Below are 15,447 nucleotides of genomic sequence, written 5' to 3'. Positions count from 1 at the left end.
CTGGACTTGTGCGAAGCTCGCCTGCATATTGTACAACTATTTATTATCTCTTTAAGCTGCAATCTCGGATAAGCAACATTCACTTGCCTTAACTATCTCCCTTCCGCTTTGTCTGCAGGACTGCGTTGCCAGCTATTGGTGTCCGAATGGAACTCTGTAGAGTGTAAGCGAGAACATGCCATAAACCGAGACCCAACGCTCGTACCTCGTATCCGTCGCATAGCCTCGTGCCCCGTAGTATCCGGAGAATTTCAATTCTGGAAATGTGGAATTACTCTGTCGCCGTTAAAGAGTAGAAGGTCCTCCGTTGGTGGGGGTGGATTTGTATGTCCATTTTCTCAATCTGCCCGTACTTTAAGTTCGGGAAGCCCATTGTACGACATCCAGTTCCGGAATCGTCCTGTCATTATTTCGAAGCTCGGCTTAGTCGGGCCTATGCAACCGGCACAACTTTAATCGTTCCGCACTCTTCAGATAGTCCGTATCGCCGTTATATGCAGTAGAAAACTGCTCGTTTAGGACTAAATCCATCAGCTCGGTGATTATAGCTTAACTGAGCTTGCCTGATTCAGAAATGCATCCAGAAATCCAAACCGCAGTGAATTTGCGAGCGGCCAGTTAAGTTTAGAAACTGACAATTATGGCTCAACGGTCAGACCGGCCGTTTTGGTCACTCCGGCCGTTTTCCGGAGTTTGAGTCATGGCCTTATCTGTCGGCAACTTTGACTCAACGATATTTTCTCCGTTGCCTCTCAGGATTCCGGCTCTTCTCTGATACTGCTGGATTTGCGTTTCTACATCTGCGATTGGTTGCAACTTTCGAGTTTGGAGTCTCTGGAGCAACAGAATTGTGAATTGTCTGGTTGAACTGCTTTTGATGTGGCTTTTGTAGTGTCATCTACTTTGATTTACACAGAGACCCGGTACTTGGATGAAGATCAAACGAACGCAATCTCCAGTAGAAATCGTGCTTCAGTGCAACTGCTCTTGGTTTGGCTTATGGAGGTTGCATTTCCTGCAGCTAAAAATTGTAACTTTTCGCAGCTATTTCACAAATAGCTTCTGGTCAACTTCTTTCAAATCTGAAACACTCACGAGTTGTGATGTGAAAAATTTGTCAGAGAAGCTGAGATTGTAGTTCTTCATAAGATCAACGCTGACGAATCGATCACTATCAGAAAATTGAGAGGACAGCTGCTTAGTAGTATCAACTCTCTACTAATTCCACAGACGCTCACCTCAAAATCATATGTGATTATTCACTTGATTCTTTCAAAAAGTCCTAGGACTAGAGATCCATACACCTCTACAAAGCAACCACTGTGGCAATCTCTCACACTCTACCTCACATTTACCGTGTCAGACTGCTACAACGTCTTCCCCATCCGCCATCAATCCATACTAACACTTTTGTTAGTGCCTGTATAGACACGCGAAAAATGAAGTCTTTTTGTTTACCATTAACGATCTGAATAACTAAATTCTCCACGATTGACCAACAAAGCCATACAATCAGGCATTAACAGCAACATGGACTCACACACGTCTATCCTAGAAGTCCCGGCAGATCTGCCGTTGTTGGCAGAGAAATTGCTGCTGTTTATAGGCAATTTTCTTGCGCTTTCTGCCAATTCTACTCCCGAAATCAACTTTGATCAGCAAACTCTACAACTTTTCATCAACAACCACAACGCCGACACACTCTATATAGTCCAGTACACAGATGAAAGCTACGTGGATGTGGTCCCGGAGTTGGCCCAGTCCCAAGCAGGCAAGTCTGCGGTAGTGGCAGTTATCATTCTTATCAAATCCAACAAGGGGCCGCTTATCTCGAACAAACCTTTGACTAGCCAATTGAACATCCTCAATATCCCCAACACTACTACAGCAGTCGACAGCATTACTGGGGAAGTATCAATAGATACCGTAGAGTCATTTGAGAGATTGCGGTCACTTGTAGCACTTGGGTTGACTCCTTATTTCGATTTGATAACTTCCAATAACAGCAATAGTAGTACTGATTCTGCTCTTCCTTCTTTAAATGGCAATAGAGACGCAACTTCGTCCCAAAACACAGTCAACGCAGCTAAAAAGAAGCTCAACGAGTTGACATTATCACTTCAGCATCTCCAGGAGCAGATCCAGATTCCTGACTTGCTCATGACAGCCCATCCCAAAATCAAAAATATAACTGATAATGGTGTTGAAATAAGCGATGAAATTCTAGAGCCACTTGTTCTGGACTCCATCCTCCTCAACGAGTTGACCAATATCGTGAACAACTGGATCAAGCAAATACAGTCCGTAACCAAGCTAGACCATAATCCATGGGATGGTGATTCTATCATCGAAGAATTGCTGTTTTGGCGTTCTCTTGAAATCGCCTTGACTTCTATTTCACAACAAATTGCAGCACCGGAAGTGACTACCACCATAGATGTGCTTAACAAGGCCAAAAGATTCCACGTAACGTTGAGTTTCCAAAACGACACTGGACTTCAAAGCAAAATCAACACAACCAAGGTATATAACTCACTCTTCAAAGACTTTCCCATTGAAGATTTTATCTCCGATTCCGAAAATGTTTTAGAAAAGTTTGAAATCGGGCTCCATAGTATTTTCAATCACCTTAAATCGAGGTTGAAGAACTTGAACTTGTATCCATTGGGACGTTCTATTCAAACAATAGAAGTGATAATAGTTGATGTGACTCGCAAATTCAGCTCCATATTGACAACGTACTCATTAACGTCAATACCGATGCTGGAGTTCAATGAAGTCTACAATTCTGATATAATGGGCATTTTCAATTTGATAGACCAGAACTTGAAGTACTTGGTCAACTTATTGAGAGAGACTCTCAGAAAGAGACAAGAGAAGTTTATAATTATTCAGATAAATCACGATGGCTACGACAAGCTACGAGAAAGATTGGACAACTTAAAGTTACTTAGGCTGAAACACGAGGACTTACTTGTTCTTCTTGAATCGATTCTTCCGGACAATAATTCTGTCAAGCGATTACTCGAAGCATACAATAAATTCATCATAGCCAGTAACGCCCTTGATATTTCTTCTCAAGGAACAATCATATGGCAACTGAACGAAAGAGGATATCTTTCTGTTTCTCAAGAATTAAGTTCGCTAATGACATTGCAGATTAATGCATTGTTTGACAAATGCCATACTTTCACCGATTTTCTATCCATAATTGATCAATTTCAACCACTATTAAATTCCACTTCAGAGTCGCAAAACAAGATTATGAACTTAACAAGCGATGAGTATAAATTAAGATTGTTGACCGTAGCAAATTCAGAGGTTGAGCAGTTCATTGAGTCGAACCTAAACAATAAGACATTTATGTCACTGTCAATTTCTGTGATGAACGATATTCAAGCGATGAATGTATACAATGATGAGTTCCTTTTGGTTTCTGAAATTATTCTCAATAATGGCCTCGTTTCCAAATTGAAATTCTATTTGAAGAACCTCGAGAAATCATTGGGGACCAATTGGAATAAGTACTCAATTGGCACCAAGTTGAATGTTGAGGTTTCGAATTTGCTAGTTAAATTAGATACTGATCAGTTGTTCGAGAATTGGATAAAAGGAGCTCACAATATTCTCCTGTCTCACGAAATGGGACCGTTGGTTAGGATACATCACCTGGCAAATAATGAGGTAAGAATCGATGTCAACATCGATACTACTTTATTAGAATTCTGCATTCAAGCTACTCAACTCCGAAATTTGGGATACTCCATTCCAACAAGTATTTCCCTACAATTAAGTAAGATTGAGAACATTTATCCATTAGTAGTAGGACTCATAGAACAAATAGCCGTTGTTAGAAACGTTTTTGACTACGAATTAGTCGAAACAGAATATGGCAAAAAGTTTGGGAAGACCTTAAGTGAACAACAACGAAAAGTTGGCGATTGCTTGAAGGTTTTGCTCGATGTGAATTGGCAACATTTGTCTAGAGCTGTTGAATTACAGGATATCGGTACAGATAGTCACAATCTACTTAGTTCGGATAACCTAGTTGAACTTCAATCCTTCAAGGCTTTCAACAAATTTCAGGACGAAGCGTATCTCTTGTATGACCAAGTAAATACTTTGTCAAATTTTCATTCTTTCTTGGAAGACAAATACCTCAGTCTCAGAACCTGTCAGTTCGATTTCGAAGTCATCAAGACTATCATAAGCGAAATTCAACAGAGAGTTAATAAGACTTGTTTGATAATAGAAAATATGCAAGAAGCATGTGCTACTATCAACCAAGATTTGAAGTCAATATTGTTTGGGAGAGGTTCCGATGAACTTTCCATTTTGCTGAAATCCTTGTCCACAGACAATTTAGAAGCTTATGGAAGATCTACGAAAGAAAAGTTCACGATTTCTATTATTTTTGAACAAAAGTCACTCCTGATTTCACCTTCTGTTACGCTGTTGAAGACATTTATTACCAAAAAGATAACAGACATATTCAGCATTATCGAATCTCAAAGTACGGTTTTTGTTGACCGGAGTTTAGAAGAGGATTTTCACGGATTTGTTGTTGGTGATGTTTTTTCAACCAATACGACATCTATTTTGAACCAAGTCGACATTTTCATAAAAGAAGGGGAAGATTACTTCTCACAATGGCAAGTTTTACAAAGCCTATGGGAACTAGACCTTTCGAATACTAAGGAATTTAGAAAGATACTACCAAAGAATTCTGATTTAGCCTGCTGGTTAGAGACCATCAATAATGTCATCCAGTTGAGAAGGTTGTTTGATAATGGCGAAAGCTCGAAAGATATCGGCAACTGCTTGCAAATTGACTTCAGCAAAGTTCAGAGGAGAGTCAACTTAAAATTTGAATCTTTTCAGAATGATATAATTGAAGTGTTTTCTAGCCATTACCAGAGTGAATGCATTCAAGTCAATGAAGAATTATCTGGCGCGATTACTTCGTTGGAGTGCAAATTAAATTTGCAGAGTGAAGTCATGAAGCTTGTCTCTGATATTGAAGTATATTTGAAGTACAAGGACTTGATGGCATCATTTGCCGCAAATTTAGCATTACTCAAGAGGGGGCAATCTTTGCTTACAAGTCAACGATTTAAATTCTCGAAGGAATGGGTATTTGTAGAGCAAATTGAAAACGACCTCTCAATCGTGAAAGCTTTAATTCAGAGAAAGGAATCGCTGATTGATCAAAATACAGAAATTATTTCTTCGAAAATACGAGCCGAATCTGTTAGAGCCAATGAAGCTATTAAGTCAATAAAAGGTGAATGGAGTACGAAGAAACCAGTTGATGGCCAGTTAAACCCATCTCTTGCTATATCTGTTTTGACAAATTTCCAGGAAACATGTAACAAGCTTATCAAAAACAAAGAGTCGATTTCTAAAGTTGCTGCTAGTTTAGATATTCAGATTTCAATTCGTGAAGAGTTGGAATACATTTTAGAAGAAATAAGCGATCTTAAATCAGTATGGTCGTCTATTAATGACTTATGGGAAGCATTGGAACTTTTGAATAACTTGTCTTGGTCTGAAGTTCATACCAGAACCCTTCGTCGACAATTAGACGATCTTTTGACTTCATCCAGGGCTTTACCAGCTAATGTTAGACAGTATTCAGCTTTTAGCAAAATTCAAAATTTAGTTAAAGGACACATCAAGAACTTTGGACTGGTCAACGAATTGAAAGGTGATGCAATGAAGCCAAGACACTGGAACTTGCTATTTAATGAGTTGGGAATTCGTGATCTTAGCTATGAACTGTTGAGTCTCCGTGATGTTTGGAGTTTGAACTTCGAACTTAACCAAGCGACAATTAGAGCAATCACCACTCAAGCTATTAACGAACAAATTATCGCCACTAACCTCAACAAGATTGAGGAGGAATGGTCTTCTATTACTTTGGAAGTCTTTAACTACGAGGACAAGTGCAGGTTGGTCAAAAATTGGGATGTTCTTTTGGACCAATGTAAGAATGACGTGAACACTTTGGCTACCATGAAAAACTCTCCTTACTACCCTACTTTTGAACAAGACATTAGTACGATGGAAAGTAAGTTGAATAGATTTTCTTTGCTATTGGATGTTTGGCTAGAGGTGCAACGTCAATGGGTTTATTTAGATGGAGTATTTGGAAACAGAGCCAATGACATCAAGAGCCTCTTGCCAATAGAATCTACAAGATTTTCTAATTTATCCTATGAATTACACAATGTTTTGAAGAGGATTTATCGTTTTCAAACTGCTTTGGATGTTTTATTAATCACAGATATTCAATCCGTATTCGATAAGTTCCATGAAAGTTTGATCAAAGTTAGAAAATCGTTAGCTGATTACCTCGAGAAACAGAGAGAGTTGTTTCCTAGGTTTTATTTCGTAGGAAACGAAGACTTGTTGGATATAATCGGAAGTTCTGGAGATATCACCAGAATTAACAGACATTTAAAGAAGATGTTTGCAGGCATTTCCAAAATTGAAGTGAACAAAGAGAATTCAACTATCGTTGCAGTGTTTAGTGAGGAAGGAGAAAAAGTACATATGAAACATCCTGTGTCATTGCTTAAGTCTACTCGATTGCATGAATTATTAAGGGAACTTGAAATTGAGGTGAAGCTTACATTGGCTCTTCTTATTAAGGAATCATTATCAGAATTCAAGTCATTACTTTTGAGTGGGAGCGATAAAGACTTGAAGGAATTCATCGACAAGTTGCCAATTCAAGCTGTTACTGTAGTATCGCAGATTGTATTCACTTCAGAAACAGAAGTTTCTATTAATAATGGTAAATTGAGATCGTTATTAGAAGTCTACGATGTTTTGGTTAACAATCTAATCAGTCTCATAAGTTCTGATGTCTCAGCCCTACTTAGGAAACAAGCCCAATACATCGTTATAGAAGTTCTCCACCAAAGAGAAATTCTCTTGAAATTGTCTAAATGCGGTTCAGAAATTGATACGGATTACATTTGGAGCTTACAACAGCTCTTCTACTTTGACGCAACCTCAGATCCTTTGGAAAGCGTGAAAGTGAAACATGCTAATACTTCTTTTGCATATGGATTTGAGTACTTGGGAATTCCAGACAAATTGGCATATACACCATTAATTGAGAAGACATTCCTCACGATGGCGCAGGCATTGGACCAAAATCTTGGTGGTTCTCCATATGGACCAGCAGGAACCGGGAAGACTGAATCAGTCAAAGCATTGGGAAATAATCTTGGTAAAATGACTGTTGTGTTTTGTTGTGATGAATCGTTCGATTTCCAGTCCATGGGTCGAATCCTTCTTGGTCTATGCAAAGTAGGAAGTTGGGGTTGCTTTGACGAATTCAACAGATTGGATAAAAAGATGTTAAGTGCTATTTCTTCCCAAATTGAAACCATCGAGGCAGGATTGAGAAACAAGAAATTGCCTATTGAATTATCTGGAAAGACTTTCCAGGTGAATCCTGAAACTGGTATCTTTGTGACTATGAACCCTGGCTATGTTGGAAGAGTTGAACTTCCAGAGAACTTGAAGAAGTTATTTAGAAGTTGCTCAATGGAAGTTCCAGATAAGGAGATCATAGTTGATGTTATCTTGACATCGCAGACATTCCATCACTCTAAGGAATTGGCTTCAATTATCGTTCCATTTTTTGAAGAAATCGAGAGAACTGTTTCAAAACAAAGTCACTATGATTTTGGTTTGAGAACATTGAAAAATATGTTGGTAAAATGTGGTATGCTCAAGAGACGTCTTGGAGACCTGGATGATAAACTTGAAGAAACCATTATTGTTTTACAAAGTATACGAGAAATTGTAGCACCCAAATTGGTTAAAGAAGATGTGCTAACATTGAAGGAAATCGAGGCAAGGTATTTCAACGGTATAAGCTACGACGACCAGAGCTATTCAAATTTTATTTTGCAATTGGACAGTTACTGTGAACAAAATGGTTTACTTTGCAGCGAAGAATGGACCACAAAGGCATTACAACTCTATCAAATGCAAAATTCCCATCATGGTATGATACTTGTTGGTTCTTCGGGATCAGGGAAAACTTCAATCTGGAAACTGGTTTTGCATGTTTTATCTGGAAACATTGATGATGTTTCATTTGTGATTGACTGTAAAGTTCTTTCCAAAGAAGAAATATATGGATATCTCGATACTGTTACTAGAGATTGGACTGATGGCTTATTCACTAGTATTTTGAGGAGAATTAGAGAAAATCTTAGAGGAGAATTGTCGAAACGCATTTGGATTGTTTTTGATGGTGACATCGACCCTGAGTGGGCAGAAAATCTCAATAGTGTATTGGATGACAATAAAGTACTCACATTGCCAAATGGTGAAAGAATCACATTGCCTCCAAATGTTAGATTAGTCTTTGAAGTCGATTCATTGCAGAATGCAACTTTGGCGACTGTCAGTCGTTGTGGAATGATATGGTTCGACTCATCTGTTGTTTCGCAAGAGTCCTTAATCAAGAAGATTATCCACAACCTCTCGGAGACAATTTCATCGGATGAGGAAGTATTGTCGACCAAGAAACCCGTAATGGAATTACAAGAAAAGCTAGTCTGCTTTCTCGAATCCATTATAAGCCCTCAGATGCTCACGAGTATTTTGGAAGAGTCTCAAAGATATGCTCACGTAATGAGCTTTTCGTTACAAAGAAGTGTTCAATCTTTACTGACTCTACTCAAATCTTATTTCCGTCGCTATCTCGAATGTCAGCAGTTCGATACCACCACAATTGACGAAATGCAAAGATACGTTCTCAAGGCTTTGATCTTATCAACTATATGGGCATTTGTAGGTGATTGTTGCACTGAAGATCGTGAAAGTTTTTCAGCAGCAATTGCGAGATTGGAATGCTTCTCGAATTTAGAACCAGTAGCCAGCGGAAGTTATCTAGATTATGATATTTCCTTACCAGAAATCGACTGGAGAAACTGGAGTTCGAAAGTAGATGCAATTGATTTGGAACCTCACCAAGTAGTCAATGCTAGTACAGTTGTTCCTACATCTGATACTCACAAACATGAGTCGTTAATCTACTCTATTTTGAGGGAACACAACCCTTTGGTACTTTGCGGTCCGCCTGGCTCCGGAAAGACCATGACCTTACTTGGAGCCTTGCGGAAGTCACCAAATATGGAAGTAATTTCCTTAAACTTTTCGAAAGAAACTTCTCCCAAGTCATTGTTGCAATCGCTTCAACAATTTTGTGAGTTCAAGAAGACCAATTTGGGTATTGAATTGTCGCCCAAAATTCTGGGTAAGTGGGTTGTAGTATTCTGCGACGAAATCAACTTACCAGCAAAAGACAAGTACGGAACCCAAAAGGTGATTTCGTTACTTCGACAGATGATTGAGCACAATGGATTTTGGAGATCCAAAGATAAACAATGGATTTCTCTATCCAATATTCAATTTGTTGGAGCCTGCAATCCACCAACTGATCCAGGAAGAAATATTCTTAGTGATAGATTCTTACGCCATGCTAGTGTGGTAATGGTTGATTATCCAGGAAAAACTTCATTGTATCAGATCTACCATACCTTTATTCTGTCAATTTTGAAGTTTGCTCCAGACCTTAGAGGGTTCTCCAAAGAACTTACGAATGCAATGATTGATGTATATCTTGAAACAAAAGTGAATCTCAATAGCAATATCCAAGATCACTACATCTACTCACCTCGTGAGTTGACTAGATGGACTAGAGGAATACTTGAAGCATTAAAATCCTATGAGTACACCAGCATGCAATCACTTGTTCGATTGTGGTACCATGAGGGTATGCGCTTGTTTTACGACAGACTTGTGAATGAATGGGAGAAGAATTGGACAAAGGAAACGCTTAGAACAGTTTCATCTATTCATTTTCCCAACGTCGATCTTGAGACTGTCCTAAAAGAGCCCATCCTTTATTCGAACTGGTTGACTCTGACTTATGAGCCAGTTGATGAGATTGAACTTTCAAAATTTGTTTCCGAAAGATTGAGAGTTTTCAGCGAAGAAGAAGTTGAAGTTGATCTAGTGTTATATCAAGATTTGTTGGATCACGCCCTAAGGATTGACCGTGTCTTACGCCAACCTCAGGGCCACATGATTTTAGTAGGTCCTAGCACCAGTGGTAAAACTACTCTTGCCAGATTTGTTTCGTGGATGAATGGTTTAAGTTTGGTACAATTAGCTGTCAACAGAAACTATGGAATTGATGACTTCGATTCGCAATTGAGAGACATTCTTTTAAGATGTGCCCAAGGAGAAAAGATTTGTTTCATTATTGAAGAATCTAGTATCATGGAGACTTCCTTCGTAGAAAGAATGAATACATTATTAGCCAATGCCGAGATTCCTGGTTTATTCGAAGAGGAGCAATACACAAATTTGATGGCAATTTGTATGGAACAGGCACAATCTCAAGGGCTACTTTTAGATTCTAACGAGGAGTTGTACGACTGGTTTACTCAGCAAGTTTCATTAAATTTGCATGTTGTATTCGCTATCAGTGATACCAGGAGTACAAGTAGCTCTTCTGTCATTTCTTCACCAGCCCTATTTAACAGATGTGTTCTCAGTTGGATGGGGGATTGGTCTGAAACTTCTTTGTGCGAGATTAGTTCTAAATTGTTGGAGAGCGTTCCGCTTGATATGTCCAACTATGTGATCCCTTCTACTATGGAACCTTTTGTGAGCAAGGAAATCATAGGGTTCAGAGATATTGCTATTGATACGTTGGTATATATCCATAGATATACAATCAATAGCTCATTAAGCATTGATGTTGGACGAACTCCTAGTCGATTCATTTCCTTTATTCACAGCTTTATCAAGATCTTTGAAAAGAAGCAAGATGAATTGGAAGAAAACCAGAGACATATTAGCACAGGCTTGGACAAACTAAGAGAAACAGTCTTGGAAGTTAATACCTTAAAGGCTGATTTGACAAAGAAGCAAGAATCATTAAAGGAGAAGGATCAGCAAGCAAAAGCTATCTTGAACAAAATGTTGATTGAGCAGAACGAAGCAGAGAGAAAGCATGAATTTTCGATTGCAACTCAAGAAGAACTTGGAAAGCAAGAAATTGAGATTGAAAAGCGTAGAACTTCAGTTTTGAAGGACTTGGAAATTGCCGAACCAGCAGTGTTGGAGGCTAGAAGAGGAGTCCAGAATATCAAAAAACAACATTTGACAGAAATAAGAAGTATGGCAAACCCTCCAGCTGCTGTCAAATTGACAATGGAATCCGTCTGCATCCTCATTGGGTATCAAGTTTCAAGTTGGAGAGATGTTCAATTGGTAGTTCGTAAAGATGATTTCATAGCCAATATTGTTTCTTTCGATAGCGAAGAACAATTGAGTTCTGAATTGAGAGAGTATATGGAACAAGTTTATCTCTCGAGAGAAGACTATAATTACGAAGCCGTATACCGAGCCAGTAAAGCTTGCGGACCTTTGCTCCAATGGGTAGAAGCTCAGCTTACATACTCCAAGATATTACAAAATATTGGTCCACTTAGGGAAGAAGTTAAGACATTAGAAAGACAAACAACCAAGACTAGAGCTCAGTTAATTGCAATTGATCAAATGATAAATGAATTGGAAGAGAGTATTGAACAGTACAAAGAAGCATACAGTTCCTTGATCAGGGATGCTGAGAATATCAAGCTGGAAATGAAGCGGGTTGAACTGAAAGTTGAGAGAAGTATGAAGTTGATTGACGATTTGACGAACGAAAGAGGAAGATGGAAGAATAGTATTTTGAAGTTTGGAGAAAGAAGAAAGAGCCTTATTGGTGATTCAATTTTGGCGTCAGCATTTCTCGTTTATTCTGGAGTTTACGATGAAAGAAGCAGATATGAATTGGTGAAGAATTGGAAAGATAAGCTTGCGTCATCTGGAATTCTCTTTGATGATACACTTACCGTCTCAAGTTATCTTACAACAAGCAGTCAAATCCACCAATGGGAGAGCTTTGGTCTTAGTCATGATACCACTACTATTGAGAACTTCACCATTTTGAACTCTTGTGAGTTCCCCCTCATAATTGATCCTACTTCCAGCGTTCTTAATATTTTGGTAAAGTCTCTGACATCACACAGTGTGACTGTAACCAGTTTCCTAAATGAAGGTTATATAAAGCAGGTTGAAAATGCTTTGAGATTTGGTGGAAGTATAATCATTGAAGACGCAGAGTATTACGATCCATTGTTGAATTCCATACTCAAGAAGGAAATTCAGCGTAACGGTGGAAGGCAATTGATTCGTCTTGGAGAGCAATTGTTAGACTTTTCTGCCAATTTCAAATTGTACCTTCATTCAAAGGACCCATCTATGCACTTATCTCCATTTGTTAGTGCCAGAACTACAATTGTGAACTTTTCAATCACCACAGCCAGTCTCGAGAATAAGATACTTGATATCTACTTGAGAGAAACCCAACCGGACATCGACAAGAAGAGATCAGAGTTGGTAATTTTACAGGGAGAGTACGAGGTACGTTTGCACTCGTTAGAAGAAGAATTGCTTCATTCCTTAAGTCAAAGTTCAGGGAACATATTGGAAAATGACGATGTAGTCAACACCTTAGAGACATTAAAGAAAGGGGCCAAAGAAATAGATGAAAAGTTAAAGGACTCGGCTGAAGTCATGGAATATGTGGATTCATTTAGGAACAAATTCCAAGTTGTCTCCAAGCATGTATCTGGAGTTTTCACTATCTTGGAGAAGCTCAGAGAGTTGAACAGCATCTACAGCTTTTCATTAAGGAACTTCATCTTCACCTTTTCAGAGCTCTTGAAGTCAAGAGGAAAAAATTTGGAAATTTCAGAGTTTGTCTCGTTTATTTACAAAGAGTTTTTCGCTTCGTTTTCGGTTTCTTTAGTTGAATCCGACAAAGTAACGTTTGCATTATGTTTAGGATACAATTTTTATTCGCTTGAGATCGGTAATCATTTTGGCGATGCTTTCTTGTCTACGTTGAAATTACTTACAAGCGAGAATAAGGTGAATGACATTAAGGAAATATTATTGTCCTGTTTTGCCAGATTCTCAAATGAAAAGTCGCTTGATATAGAGTTGATAACCAAAGAAAATGCAGACAATGAGACTATTCAGAAACTCTCATTGTTTTGGAAGTTATATTCTTTAACAGAAAGAGGTACTTCATTTTTCGGTGCTGCTAGCGACTTTACAAAGGAAATAACAGGTAATATCGATTACAATTCCTCTTACGAATTGAATCATTGGGCACTGAAAGAGACTACTGGTCCTATTATCATAGCTTCTCCTGATGGTTATGATGCAACATATAAGATTGAAATGGCTGCAGACAATCTAAACAGGTCTACGCAGATTATTTCTATGGGATCCAAAGAAGGTATTGAAATGGCCAATAAGGAGATCTCTGCTGCTGCTAAGGCCGGCAACTGGATAGTTATCCAGAACATTCAGATGTCACCTCAGTGGTTAAGCCAACTTGAAAAGAGACTTGAAGGTTTACTCCCTATTCCAAGTTTCAGACTTTTCTTGACGTGCAATATTTCTTCTGAAGTGCCAGTATCTTTGATTTCAGAATCCAAGGTGTTGATTTATGAGAATCAGCCTACATTGAGAAGTATTATGCTTGAAACGTTTTCATTGATTCCTCAAGAAAAGACCAAGAGTCATCCTACAGAATTCTTGAGGGTATCTTTCCTTTTAGCATGGTTCCATTCGATCCTTCAACTCAGACTTCAATACGCTCCAATATCGTTTAAGAAGAAATATGGCGTCAATGATTCTGATTTTGATTCAGCGTTTGCGATAATCTCAAATCAGTTCGAACAGTTTGAGGGCAAGACAAATGTATCACCAGAATTGATACCATGGAAAAAGATTGCATATATTGTTGGAGAGATTACTTACGGTGGTAAGATTGATAATGCTGAAGACTTGAAATATGTGACTGACTTAGCTTCTACCTTATTCAGAGTTGAAGCTTTCAATCAAGATTTTAACTTGATCCAAAATAGCTTAACAGAATCTACAAAGGAGAAATTAGAGCCACCAGAAGGCATTGTCGTTGCTGCATACCACAAGTGGATCGATAACTTGCCACATCAGACTGCTCTAAGCTGGATAGGACTAGAAATCAATGCTGACAGTCTTTTGAGAGAAAAGGAGAGTCAAGATATTGCGGCAAAAGTCTTGAAGTTACATGACCGAGAATGATAGTAGTGTTAGGAATATAGTAGAGTTAGCTCAACAAAGCATATCTAGGCAATTAATGAAAATCTACAGCAAGCTTCAAGGAGATGATACTTTCCATTGCAGCTTCCCATTAGGGAATCATTGTGCAATTATATGATTTATATTACAAGATTTGATTCTATGTTAACATTTATTGTGCAACACAAGCGTTACGCCCTGAATTAATATTATTTATATGTATATTTTACAACACCATTAAAACCATGCTAAATAATTTATTCGTCATCTTCCAAGGTTTGAGCGGCGATACGATCCAAATCTCTTTGACCGTTTTCAGAGATTCTTCTACCACCCTTTGGAGAGATTTCTAAGACGCCAATCTTTTGCAAAGCTTGGACAACCTTTCTGTTGATGGAACCAGAAGCGTCAACGTGCTTGTGTGGTCTGAAACCTCTGTTGATAGCACCACCGTACAACTTGTTCAAGGCACCGACACCAACTTGCTTTCTCAAGTAGATGTGTCTAGCAACAGAAGCGGCTCTCTTGTAGAACCAAGTTTCGGCTTCTTGTGGTGGCAATTCATTACCGGCAGAAGTCTTGACAATGTCAACGTAACCTGGAACTTCCAACTTACCTTGTCTTTGCAAGAATTGAGCGTAAGCGTTGATGAATTCTTGAGCTGGAACGTCTCTATATTACGATGTTAGTATAATGTTCAAAAAGTTGTCAGAAAGCTTTGACTAGATGATGGCAGATGGGTGAAATATGAATGAACTTCACAACAAGATGTCTTAGAAACGGTCTCCAAAGCCATAAATTAAGTATCCTCAGTTCAGTAAACTGAAAAGATTCTGCTCTAATATAGTGCTTACAAAAGTAGTTCCAGAATTTTCAAGTAGGTGGAAGACTTCCATGTGTTTGATTGTCATTAGTTGTTTTTATATCCTCGTTAATCATCATTATTATCATCACAATTATTATATCATTTCTGTTCGTTATTTGTAACTCATCGTTACTTATGGAATTTTTCACTGTTCATTTTCATTCTGAGAGAATCGACAGATACTCTCACCATCCACCACGACAGCTCTAGTAAAGACAACCCTGTTCTCTTTCTACTGTTCATATAGACTTACCTGACGGAAACACCTGGCATTTTGTCTTTGCTTAATTAATGTATATGGTGAAGAACTAGAAGAAGCTTTCAAATTTGAATACATTCATACAAGTTTTTCATTGATA

The 15,447-nt window shown here is 38.4% G+C and overlaps 2 protein-coding genes across 2 annotated transcripts; one reads left to right on the top strand and one right to left on the bottom strand. All coding sequences in view use genetic code 12, as the record gives it.

Annotated features, from left to right (window-relative positions):
• Window positions 1–1,530: 1,530 nt before the first annotated feature.
• On the top strand, window positions 1,531–14,295 carry DYHC (Dynein heavy chain, cytosolic (DYHC); the record flags this gene model as incomplete). Its single annotated transcript, XM_001386592.1, has 1 exon — window positions 1,531–14,295. The coding sequence occupies one exon, from the start codon at window positions 1,531–1,533 to the stop codon at window positions 14,224–14,226; it is 12,696 nt and encodes a 4,231-aa protein (XP_001386629.2).
• An 88-nt stretch (window positions 14,296–14,383) lies between these two features.
• On the bottom strand, window positions 14,384–15,371 carry PICST_85487 (40S ribosomal protein S19). The gene is made up of 2 exons (XM_001386393.1): window positions 15,342–15,371; window positions 14,384–14,895 (listed from the first exon to the last, which is right to left on the bottom strand). Exons 1-2 carry the CDS (start codon window positions 15,359–15,361, stop codon window positions 14,481–14,483), a joined length of 435 nt encoding a protein of 144 aa, XP_001386430.1. The 5' UTR covers window positions 15,362–15,371; the 3' UTR covers window positions 14,384–14,480.
• Window positions 15,372–15,447: the final 76 nt, after the last annotated feature.

The sequence above is a fragment of the Scheffersomyces stipitis genome, chromosome 8, assembly GCF_000209165.1.
Source record: "Scheffersomyces stipitis CBS 6054 chromosome 8, complete sequence".
In the NCBI taxonomy this organism is placed as follows: domain Eukaryota; kingdom Fungi; phylum Ascomycota; class Pichiomycetes; order Serinales; family Debaryomycetaceae; genus Scheffersomyces; species Scheffersomyces stipitis.
The sequence above is the reverse complement of the archived record's forward strand: the minus strand, read 5'-3'. Positions and strand labels throughout refer to the sequence as shown.